This window comes from Haemorhous mexicanus, chromosome Z (genome assembly GCF_027477595.1).
Source record: "Haemorhous mexicanus isolate bHaeMex1 chromosome Z, bHaeMex1.pri, whole genome shotgun sequence".
NCBI classification, from domain to species: domain Eukaryota; kingdom Metazoa; phylum Chordata; class Aves; order Passeriformes; family Fringillidae; genus Haemorhous; species Haemorhous mexicanus.
The window spans coordinates 79,501,475-79,514,313 of NC_082381.1; the positions used below are offsets into that span (position 1 = coordinate 79,501,475).

General features: G+C 37.7%; 1 protein-coding gene across 1 annotated transcript in view; it reads left to right on the plus strand.

Moving 5' to 3' along the window:
- Nucleotides 1-10,786, plus strand: part of GOLPH3 (golgi phosphoprotein 3) — a 30,268-nt gene extending 19,482 nt beyond the window's left edge. Inside the window, exons 2-4 of the mRNA XM_059873104.1 lie at nt 1,543-1,674; nt 5,404-5,518; nt 8,945-10,786. Coding sequence (XP_059729087.1) covers nt 1,543-1,674; nt 5,404-5,518; nt 8,945-9,369 — 672 coding nt within the window. The 3' untranslated portion in view covers nt 9,370-10,786. The remainder of the gene's footprint in view (nt 1-1,542; nt 1,675-5,403; nt 5,519-8,944) is intronic.
- Nucleotides 10,787-12,839: the final 2,053 nt, after the last annotated feature.

Consider the following 12,839-nt stretch of genomic DNA (forward strand, 5'->3'; position numbering starts at 1 on the left):
TGCCGAGGTCTGCTCAGCAGGAGAGACAGAGGCACTCTGCCTGCCCCTGGGTGGTGTTATCTTTTTAGACTAAAAACTACGTGTACAATATTTACAATTACTTTCTAATACCTATCACCTATGTTAGACAGTGAGCTTCTACTCTAAACCAATCTAAAAGTGCCAACATCACAGGAGAAGATGGAGGTCAAGAAGAAGAAGGAGAAAGGCTGGACACACCCAGATTCTTCTGTCTTGCTCTCTGAACCTCCATTCTAAAAACCCCAAAAATCTCTTCTTCCACCCCGTGACAAACTAATTACTATTCTACTTAGCTTTCCTGGCTTGCAGATCTTCATATAAGGTTGTTAACTTGATCCATGGTTCATACTCAAAATTACAGGTGTCTTGGGCTCTGTGCCAGGGTCTCTGAGCCCCCTGGCAGAGGTCTTGGCAATCCAGGACAGACAGAAAGATGTCCTGAATTCCGACAAAGCAGAGTGCTCTTCTGCTCTTCCCCCACCTTGTCATGTGTATAGCATCTTTCTCTAAAGTATCTCAAAATTGGTGTTTTCAGAAATGCTTCACTAGAGGACTTTGAAAAGATCTTTATGAACAATGTCAAACATTTCTCAGAACATTTCTCAATGATTTTACTTTTATCATAGATACTCAAATATTAAAAAATATGCAAGAACATTGTTGGCTGCTCCATATAAAATAATTCTTTTTCTAAGATTTTTTTTGGTCATAATTGTTGAACAATGGAGTACAAAAGTCAGTAGTTGTTTCTAGATACTGATGAGTAAATGTATTGGGTCAGGTCTGTTCTACCATTTAAGCAGACAGCTGTCAATGCAGAAGTAGAGAGAAATCACAGTAGGTGAGGTGTGCTTAGTGGAATAAATGTGGTTTGCAGTTTTGCAGTTTGTATAAGAACTATGCTTCAAGCTGTAAAAGCACATATTTTCAAGGGATTTAAATGACAAAGTAGTAGCTGTTATACATATTTATTGGAGAGCTTTTTTCTTTTAGTTTTCTATGTTCAAGTCAAAAGAATCTGTTCTGTGATTTGTGTTGATTGCCATGTTTGTGTTTTCCAGTATATTCCATAGTTAATTTAATATCCTTTTTTAGTTTATTATTGCTATCTCAGTGCCACATTGTTTATGCATGTAAAATCATATTAATATTTCTTGGTCACTCATAAAGCCATGTGATGTCAGTTATGCCGAATGCTTGATGTCTTAAAAGCATCTTAAGTTTATTTTGACTGTGTATAAAACTACACTTTATACCTCACAGTTTTTGGTATTGCCCTCTTTCATTCTGTATCATTTTCCTGAGGATTCCCTGTTCTTCACAAGGCAAACACTGAGTGTCAAAACTAACTGAGGATGAGACTGTTTCTCTTTCATGTTTTCAGGGCAGGAATGATAGTGACTAGTGGTGCTACTTCAAAAGTGTGAAAGCAGGAGAACTGCTTAGAGAACAAAGAAAGGCTCTTTTCCTGTTCTCTCTTTCAGGAGATGGAGATATCTTACTGTCTTTCCTTCTTCACAGGGTTACACATCGTTCTGGAATGATTGCATCTCCTCAGGATTGCGAGGCTGTATGTTAATTGAATTGGCATTGCGGGGGCGTCTCCAGCTGGAGGCCTGTGGAATGAGGCGCAAAAGTCTGCTAACAAGAAAGGTAAGTGCAGGCAAATGGTCACATTTACTTGTCAGGCTCCACGCAATACAGGAGCTGTAAATTACAACTGGTTCTAAGAAAATGCCTGTTTTTGTTTTTTTTTTTTTTAATGTGAAGATGATGATTCTGAGTAATGACCTAAGGCAGATGTGCAAAGTTAAAAAGTGTTTCCATGGTGAGAAGTGCCTTGGAACATCTCTGGTACCTGTTCTGTGCCTGTGTTTGTTCTCCAGATGTGTTGCTGGTACTGTTGCCAACCAGCCGTTGGCAGTGGCTCTGGCTGGCATGTGGTGGCAGCAGTTACTGCCAGTGGCACCAGCCACAATCTGCCAAAGGAACTGGCTTTTGCAATGCCATAGGATGTGGGCTGAGGCTGAAAGGAATGGATAACTGTCAGATGCCAAATGTGTCCTGCAAGCCACCAGTTGACTTCTGGTGTATACAAGGCTGCAGTTTGTGCTTGCATTGCATGGGAAGGAAACCATCATTGTTCTTGGGACCCCTGAGAACATACAACTATCTACTTCAAGCAGGAGGCTGGTGCGTTAAATTGGTTGTGCTCTCTGAACTTCAAGATGGCCACATCTCTACGGTCCCTTAGAATTGGGCTGAAGATTTGAGGCCTCTATTTTTTACTTTTGCCACTGAATTTTCCTTTTGTACAAAATGTGCAAAGTCATGCTCTTGGAAGAATTTTTACTTCATCAGCATTAGAGGATACTTGTAAAATAAGCCTATTGAAAACCTGGTCAAATGTTGTCTGTCTACCACAAATAAATTCTCTTATGGCACATTTCTCTGTCAATATTATCTTTTGCTAAATTTTAAGGCAAGCTTGTGAATTCCCTAACCTTCTCCCAGCTCCCTTCATTTCAGAAAAATCAAACCTCTGTTCCTACAAACAGTCCCTACTTCTTTTAGCCTCGTTTAAGCATATTCAGCATTGATTAGTTCGCACATTTTTTTTTTCCTCCAGAGCTTTTGGCTTCTTAGGCATTCAGTAATCTTCTTAGGCATTCAGTCAGGAGTTATTTTCATTCTGTGAAAACCTTGTCAGTTCTATCCACTTGAAATATTAACTGTGAGGTTGCTGGGTTTTTTAAGAAAATGGAAAAATAACCGGTATATATTCACTAAAGATTATAAACAAAATTATTGGTCTGAGTTGTGATTGGTTTTTGTTTGATTGTGGTTCCATGTTTTTGTTAAATTTTATCATGTGGTTTTGGCATTGGGTAGGTGTGTTTATTTAAAGTGATCTAAAATCTGCACAATTTAGAGGTTTTCTTATTCTGCAGTTGTAAAGTATTTGAGATACTTTTCAGTTTTCAGGCAGGAGGGTTCTATAAAAATAGGCATTAATTTAAAATTTAGATGAAGGCTGTTTTCTGCTTAAGTACTTCCCTGCAAATAAAATCCCTAAACACACCACCTCCATCAATTTAGAAATCAGTCTTGTGAATGACTTGTGTTATTTTGCATCTTATTTGAAGTTTTCCATTAACACTAAATTTCAGTTTTGTTTCTGTGTTGGCCAGATTTAAGTCTCTACTCTGTCAAGTGTCCTCCTTGTCCTGCTTCTGCAGGCTTTGATCCCCATGCCCTTAGTTTTGGCTGTGAAATAAATACTGTGCCTTATAAGTGGAAAGAGCTGTCTAATAATACATCCAAGGTTGTAATTTGAGGGCGAAATAATTTATTTTGATCAGTTTTGTTTTTACTGGAACCACTCTCTTGATCTTGTCATCAGGTGGGGCACAAGTAATAAGGTGAGGAGAAGAGGGTAAACTCAAGTTTTTTGTGAAGTAGCACAGATTCAAAACCATGGCTTTAATAATATCATTAACTTGAAAGAATGATAGCTACAATGATTTTCACCTAAAGCCTTAAATCAGGTTGATCTCTGCTGATAATATTTTGTACTTCAGAGTGGATCAAGATGCATTAAATCTATGATTGAATGCCATAGAGAGTCAAATGAGACTGAGAAAAGAGTGGACAAGGACTTGATGGACCTTAGTGCGACTTTGTAAGTGGATATGATGTGTTACACATGGCAACATCCTTGTAAATTTGGCTTAAGAGTATGTAATTGTCACACCATTTTGGAGTTCTGTCTACTGGGATCAATATTAGAAACAAATAAATGAATTTTGAGGTTTGCAAATGGTTATTGAGAATAGAAGATGGTACTCTACATTGCCTTACAGGCTCAGAGAGCAAACCAAATCGAGAGTTATTAGAATCGAAAGGAATCCTAAAAAATCCATGGCAGATTTTCTTCAGTATTTTATTGCTAACAATTCTGAGCAATTCATGCAAGAGTGAATTTTTGTATTAAAACTAAAAAATGAAGTTTACTTAAAAATCTGTGCTTAATCTTTTAGCTTTGCTTAATTACAGAGCTGCATTGTGAAAAATGCAGAATTAAATATTCTGTATAATTGAAATTTCCTTAGTTGATAAGTACCAGGGAAATCTAGTACCTGATTCATCACTGAAAAATTGGAATAAATGAATATTTTTTTACAATCAGGCTAAGGACCAGCATTACTGAAGAAACAGGATGTTCCCTGAACTATGAAACATTATGACATTTCCAGAGCACCTTTGACTCCTCTGAAGTGTTAAGAAAAATAAGAGCTTTCATTTCCTGCTTTTCATATGTACATATATATATGTATATGGAATTGTGTTGATGTATTCATTTTTCTGTCAATCATCTGGTACCTTTTCCCTGATGCTTGTAAACTATTTAAATTGCCAGATATAATAGTAACAGCAACAACAATAATAACTGTTGTTGTTGTTGTTATTAACTCTAGTAATTATTCTATAAATAAGGATTTTATTTAAACATACTGACTTACTTAATCTGTAAGTTTTCATTTGGTGCTCTTGATTTTGTCTCCTGAAAAAAAACTGTATCTGTGTGTGGTTTCTGTAACTACTTATACTGGTAAATAAACAGTTACTCACATTTTTGAATTTTATTATGTTCCTCTGAATCGGTTTTTTTGTTGTGTTTTCCTGAGTGAAGAACTCAAATAATTTTAGAAATTATTAAATAAGAGACTTATATTGTATTGCATTTATTGTTGCATGTTAAGGGGTTTATTAGTACATGTGTATTTTCCCTAGTACATGTGGTTTAACTGTTATTAAATGAAACTGTTAGCTGGCAGTGTCTTCTTCAGAGTTGCAAAACTTGCAGATGTTGTATGAACCTGTTTTTATCCATTCGTATATTGAAGAAAACTAGTTTTTGTGCTTTTTTTTGGTTGTTATTTTCATGTAACCTTATTGTTTAACTCAGTATTTTAAATAGATTGATTTGAAGCAGTAAAATAGACTGTATTCAGAAATTAATTTAGTGCTATGTACTTTGTTTTGGGGAGGTAGTAGGGGACCTGGCTTGATAAGTGAGTTATTTTCCTTCAAAATACAGCTTTTAAGTTTGTTATTAATACTATAATTTTAGCCCATTAAGATTAATTTAAGTTACAGATAACCTCAGACTTAACATATTTTGAATTAAAACACATATAGTTTTGGGTTTTTTTAATAACAAAAGTTTGGGTTTTTCAAAGTTGCATGTTCTTAAGAGAGGGTTTGTTATTTAAAAAAAAATTATTTCGGTTTTCCTGACAGGTAGGTTTTTTTTATTGATGGGTGTGTTTGTCATATATGAATTATGTCAAAATACTGACTGTGTTTATTCATTCTTAGGTGATTTGCAAGTCAGATGCTCCTACAGGGGATGTTCTGCTTGATGAAGCTCTGAAACACATAAAAGAGACCCAGCCTCCTGAAACAGTACAAAATTGGATTGAACTGCTTAGTGGTAAGCCTTGCACATAACGTATTTGCTTTTTTTACCCAAATAAAACTAATTATCTGCCATCACTAGAGATTATATTGCAAGGTTTTTTGAGAAGAAAATATGCAAAAGAGTTAATTAGTCGGTCCTCTAGGGTAGTCTCTTGTTGATTGTAGCCTTTAATCAAATATAAGTAACTGTTGCTTTTGACTTAACTTGGTACAGAAAGGATCTGTATGGAAGTGTCAGAGGACATCTCAACTCGGTGGAAGAGGTGCCTTCCGCTGACTGAAGTAAATCAGGACTGCACCCGGGAGATGTAACTGCCTTTCTCTGTGCTGGGAAATGATGGTTGGTGGAAGTTTGGAGCCTGAATGTGTGCACTGAGTATTCAGATCGTGCAATAAAGAAAGGAGGTGAAGAGCTCATAGCTTGCACACAAAACTTGAGGGTGATTTTGCCATTAATCATAAAGAAAAATGAAGCATTAGGAGTTTTATTTTTTCATTAACTGAAGAAATGTAATAAATATTTTTAAATGTTAGATACTTCTTGTTGATCAAAACAAAGTCTTCCAGATAAGTACTTTGCACACAGTTTTCCCTGTAAAGCTAGTAAATAGTTGAATAAAAATGAAATGTCAGTGATCATAGAATTTTGAATAGATTTGGTTGGAAGGGACTTTTACAGGCCATCTAGTCCAGCCCCTCTGCGGTCAACAGGGACACCTTCCACTAGACTATCCAACTGGACATTGGATGCTTCCAGGGACAAGGCATCCACCACCTCTCTGGGCCATCCATTCTGGTGTCTGATTGTGAAAAACTTCTTCCTTGTATCTAATCTCAGCCAGCTCTTCTTCACTTTGAAACTGTTACTTGTGTCTCAGGCTCTGCTAAAATGTCTGACCCCATCTTTCTTGCAGTCCCCCTTTAAGCCCAGAAAGGCTGCAGCAAGATTTCCTTAGAGCCTTCGCCTCTCCAGGCTGAACTGAAGACAGAATTGATCACTAGCCTTCGTCTCTTTTCACAAAGCACATAAATGCAGCTTCCTTGGAGTAGATCAGAGCTGTACTTCATTTGTGCAAACAGCACAGGAAAAAACCCTGCACTATTGACCTTCGTTGTCAGCAATGTGACTGTGAGGTTTGGGGTAATGAGATTTGGAAGTTGCCTGTGTAAAATCTGCTACTTCTTAAAACCTATAAGCTGCAGAAATGAGCAAAATCTCTTCGCCTTTCTCTGATGTCCTGTGTTCTTTGTTCTCCCCATTCATTCTGCACCACCTTAAACAGCCTTCCTTGCACACCATGCATTCTCAGGTCCTTGCCATCTCCCCTCTCCTGCTCCTTGGCTGTCAGGCAGGGGGGAGACTGGACTACATATCAGGAGGGGCATGGCTGCTGCGGAGCCATGCAGTTCTGTTCTCACTCAGCTCCCCTTCCCTCTTACAGCTGGCAAAACCAATTCATTTTTCTTGTCCCAAATACATAATTTGTGCTGACATTTCACCTTCTTTCCCAGTACAACGCCCATCTAGTTAGGACTGGCTCAAAAAAGGTCAGGTAATGAATGAACTAGTGTTGTAGGTTTTCTTTGAATTAGGCTAAGGTTTTCCTGACCCTGCTGAGCTTTGGCTCTGGGAAGATAGTTATCATCAGTGCTGTGGCTGAGGCTTGAATCAATAATTTTTACTAACATATGTTTAATGATTACTAATTCTTAGATGGTATTAGTGTTCCTTGGTTCCCATGGTTTCGAGATCTGTCCTTCTGAAGAAAAATATTTCAATGGGTCTGGGCAGGGTTTTTTTTTTTTATTGGTTGGTTGGTTTTCCTTTATTTTGCTTTATTTAATAAATTCATAAACTCTGTTAGAATTTTGCCTTAGGGACCAGGTTGATCCTGGAAAAATATCTTCTCTATCCATGGTTATCAGTGATGCAGAGTGCTGCTTGGAGTTACAGTACAAGTGAGTTCAAAACAATTATGTAAATAAATATGTGGACATGTAAGGTGATGTTTTCCAGGCTGATGTTTATAAGGTAGCCTCTAAAGAAAGCAAAGGTAGGGAATATAGGTGTTTGGATGAAAATGCCTGGTTCCTGCAGATGTAGCAAACATCTCTCTCCGTGTCTGCAGAGTGTCTGTGTAATTGAAGAGCTTGGTCACAAGGTGTCACCACAGCACTGACTTTCAGCCACATGGCAACTGCATAAAAATCTAGGAAATAGCCTTTGCCCTGTGAAAGGTAGTAAGGAAACCACTTTTTTGTGTTTGTGTGATAGTTTCATTTATGATCAGACTGGGGAATTGCATTCAGTGATGTGTAGCTGGACTTGTGTAGTTCAGGCCTGGTTGAGTTTTCTGCCTTTCACTCTGCAGTTGGAGTCACCTCATTTGTTTGCTTATCTTGGCTGTTACTTGGATACAGTGTGTGTCACCTCCATCACAGTGGGAGAAACCTCAAAGTCACCTGTGGCTTACTGTTGTTGTTGTTGTTGTTATTATTTTAAGCAAACCAATAAATTTTTAAAAGCTTGACACAGAAATTCTCATATCATTTATGGAAAACCTCCATCTATGTGAGAAATACAAAGCTGTTCCTTTTCTTGCCCCTTAAAATGCACAGTCTTTTACATCAGGAGAGGATTATGATAAATTCTAAAGTAAGCTGGAATTAAAATTTTTAGCCTGTTAAATAAGCTCTTAAGCAAAGGTAGAATTCTCAAAGATAAACAGTTTTAGTTGGAGCTGTTAATGCTGATTTTGTCCTTTGTCAGTTTCCTCTATGCATATGGTCACGCACTCTGAAGGGCCCAGTTCTCCTGCCTTAACAAAAGGCATTAGAAATAATTTATGTAGAAGTATTAAAGACTTTGTCTAATATGTGGTTCATGTGGGCACACCTGTGCCACACACACTCTCACAGTGCATGGTCACTGTTTCATATGGTGGAGGCAGGAAGGGGGAGAGGAGTGGAAACCTGCAAAAATAAATAAATGCACTGGGTAACTGTGCATTAGCTTGTCTCTGTGGCAGAAGAAAAGCAGTAACAGTTCTCCTAGTCTCTGACATAATAAAAGACTGTAGAAGGTGCTTAATTTTACTTTATTTTTATTGTTACTCGAAGTAAATTAGTTCTGCATAACTGGTTGAGTTTTTATTTTACAATACAAGGTTTTTGTTTATTTTTCATATCTGTAATCAAAACATGGCTTAGCTATCCTTTCATCCAAACTGTCAGTGTACCCCAGAGCTGCTCCAAGGAGGTTCTCCTGGTCTCTGCCTCCATGCCAGGGATCAGAGAAATGCTGACAGGAGCACAGTTTCTTGTAGTCTGCTATATGATTTTGACAGCTCATTCTGTACCACAGAGGGGGAAAAAAAATCACTGCAGCAGTGCAGCTTAAACTTTGTCTGACTGTTGTGTGGGTTTTTTGCTGTTTTAGGTGAAACATGGAACCCACTGAAGTTGCACTACCAACTACGAAATGTCCGTGAGCGGTTAGCTAAAAATCTAGTGGAAAAAGGTGTACTGACAACAGAGAAACAGAACTTCCTTCTTTTTGACATGACTACGCACCCTCTCACCAACAACAACATCAAACAGCGCCTCATCAAGAAGGTTCAGGAGGCAGTTCTTGACAAGTGGGTGAATGACCCCCACCGCATGGACAAGCGCTTGCTGGCGCTCGTGTATTTAGCCCATGCCTCAGACGTCCTGGAGAACGCTTTTGCCCCCCTCCTGGATGAGCAGTATGATTTAGCCACAAAGAGAGTGCGGCAGCTCCTGGATTTAGACCCTGAGGTTGAATGTATGAAAACCAACACGAATGAAGTTCTGTGGGCTGTTGTAGCAGCTTTCACAAAGTAACTGCATTCAGACTGAAGTGTTCTCTCTTCTTTCATGTAAACCAGTTTTTTCTCTTTTATTGACTATTCATGTTTTCTGTAATTTGTACCTTCTCACATGATGAATCAGCTTTTGTTTAATGGGAATGATAAGTGGTGTATTCCCTACTTCTCTATCTGTATACAGGATTCTGCTGGTACAAGAGACTTTCCTGTTTAAAACAACAGAAGAAGGGCGAACTGCCATATTGGCATTCCATTTCCTATTAGTTTGAGTTACCTTAAACACTTGGTTTAATTTTTCACCTCATTGTTATTGAAGTGGTTTGTCACCAAAGCTCCATGTTGAAGTGTCTGTCAAGACATTTTATACACAGATATTTTCAATTACATATACAAAATGACTTAAAAAGCTGAAATGCCATTAAGCAGCTTTGTCAATAGTTCCTGTAAAATGCCCCATAAATTTTAATTTTCTTGCAGGTCTCTTGTGTACTTATATTTTCATTAGAATGATAGCTGAGTCATAAGGCTAGTATAGAAAGGTCCAATTGTTTCATAAACCAGTTTTGGGAGGGGATACATTCCATTATATTGTGTATATATAGTTCAAATTGTATATTAACAACTGTCCCATCTTAGTATTTTGCAAGATCTACTTACTTGTACACCTGGTGCCCCTTATTTGCTGTCAGCCATTGCCATCTGATGCAAAAGGCCTCCTGCAGAGGTCCAGTGTGTGAAAGCTGTTTGTTTCCAGAGTCTCTGGAGTTTGCCATCCAGGTATTCTCAGTCTATGCATTGCCTTTGAAAATTAGTGAATGAAAGAGACTGCTTTCTATCATTGGTACTTTTTTCTTTCCCTCCACTTCTGTATGGAAAAGACTCATGACCAGTACAATTCTTGAGTGCAGTTTTTGGTTTTGTACACAAATTAATGTTTGTCTCATAAACCTTGAACTATTTTACACTTCAAAAACAAAAAGTCAGTCCTAGCAGGTGTTGCATGTAAATCGTTAGCAAGTAATGGCAGCAGTTCAGAGAATTCAGATTTCTGTAATGGGATGCTCTGCTATATTTTACTTTTTATATATACAATTATGCTGATTAGCACACTATTGTAAAATAACCCAAAACCTATATAAAACCCTGGCTTTTTAAAATTTTTTGTCTCTTTGCCGCTGCTTGTTATTTCCCATTGGTTTCACAGTGTAAATATTATGCATTGAAAAAATTAAGCATTGATTTCTATACTTTTTTCATCATACCAATGCTGATTTATAGTGGGGCTTACAGGTGTTTAGAAACTTTTGGTTAATATTCAGAACAAGAATACTAGATGGTGTATAACTGTAGAGTTGAAATTTAAGAGATCCCTTAATCTGTATACTAGCTTTTTACCTACAGTAAATAAACTATGATCTTGAAAGTGCCTGAAACAGAGTAAGCATGTCACTTATACTTTTTTGTTGCTAATTAGAAAGGTTTTATTGCCTAACTGAAAGCTTTAGTTTATATCCTTCTTATTAGAAAGGGAGAATTTATATTAAGTAGTTCAAACTGACTTAATCAGTGGTGTTGCTCAGATCTGCAGGATTCATTGCTGGGACAGGCTGAATTAATCTGGGGAGTGTGCAGTGGTGCCTGCCCTAGGTAGACCTCTTCAGTCTTGAGCACAGCTCTATGGCCTCATCTGTGACTGGACTTCCAATTTTGCACTTCATTTTCAATCACTGAGATGCTTAAGTAGTTGACTTAAAATACAAGTTAAATTCATCGCACCTCTATAACCTTTTTTAAGAAAGGTTTTTAAAAATATGGTCCTTGACATTTAATGGCACACTGTTCTTTCAGTTCTTAATGCTATTTCTTTAGACAAATGAAATTAAAAGTATATTGTAAAGTATTTCAAACTCTGGTTTACAAATAAAAAGACAAACAGTGTTCTCTCACTTGTAAGATGCTGTGTTGAAAATTTTGAGTGGCTTGGGCATGAACTTGGGACATCGTCTTTTAAACATTTCAAGCTGTGATTGCTTTTAAGTGGAAGGAAAATGAAAATTGCTGTGTTGCTCTTATATTTGACAGCTTATGGAATACTTTCTGTATACTTGGTAGTAGATGCAGCTCACTGCTTTCATTGTCTCATGTGATCTGTTTTTTCATTTTCTGTTGCTCTTTGAGAGGAGGAAAAAGTAATTAGGCGGAAAGGTCAGAAAAATGGTGGAGTATGCAGGAGCAAGTTTTGTGCACAAAACTTTTAAAATGGCTTTGAAATCTAAGCTTCTTGAAGCATGCTTCAGGCTGAAGGTATCTTTTACAGTCCTTTTTCTGGCCTCTCTTCATTCTGTGAGTATTTTCCATTTTCCTGTTGACTTCATGTTTGGTTGTGGGGGATATTGGCGTTTTATCACCCTTATGGTCTACATGGTTTAGAAGAAATCTATGGTTTAGAATCTTTTTTATTTGGGTTTTGGTTTTTTTTGGTTTTTTTTTTTTTTTTCTCCACACAGAGGATAACTGCACACAGTATTTATCAGCTTTATTTTGCTTAGATAGGACCTCTGACCATGATGGGGAGAGAGTCTCTGCTGGACATATCAAAGAAATTGTATGTAAGTGAGGAAGGGTTTGGGAAGAGCAACAGTGTCTTTTGCTGGGCCACCTGGTGTAAACCTGGATGTTCAGGGGAAATAGATGAACTTTTGGAGTCTTTAGTCCTAAAATTGTGCTTTAAAAAGCCCAAAACCTCCAGGAAGGTAAGTTTGGTAGGTTAACAGGAACTGATTTGGCTGACATCATTGCCTTTGTTGCTATTTCAGGTTTTAAAAAAATGGGTAAACATGGGAGACTGTGTTGATGAGATTCAGGTGCCCTTCTACCTGTGGGCTGCTACTGCAGCTCCTTGAGACCTACCTGGTTTCCAGACAGTTTTCTGTCTGCTCCAAACCCTCAGCTCTCAGTGGCTGCTTCAAGTGAAGACTCTTATCCAAAGCCTGAACTTGAACACGTGCCTCAAGGAACAGCATGTATTATTCAGGGACACATTCTTTTAAAACAAACTTTCAAGTCAAAACCAGGATTTTGAAAGTTAAATCACCAAGCAGTGTATATATATATACACACACACAGACACACACACACATTTTCACAGTCCTTGAGATTGACGTCGTCCTCTCCTGTGTTTCTAGAGCTGGCATTACAGTGCTGTTACATGGACTGGTAGTGAAACGTGTGTACCATAAATGATGCTTTTGAGGCAAAATTTGCATAAGTGGCGGTAAAAGGCTGCTGACTGTGTGCTTGTGTGTTCATGCCCATTTCTCCTACAAGGTGAAGATATGTGTTAACTGATGTGTTCTCTGTGAACTGGACCGAATCTGTACTGTAACAAAATAAAGCACTCTTTCATGCTATCAGCTGCAGATGGTTACTGTGTATCACATGCATGCAATACCTAAAGGATATATTTTTTTCATTTGCTCAGTAATT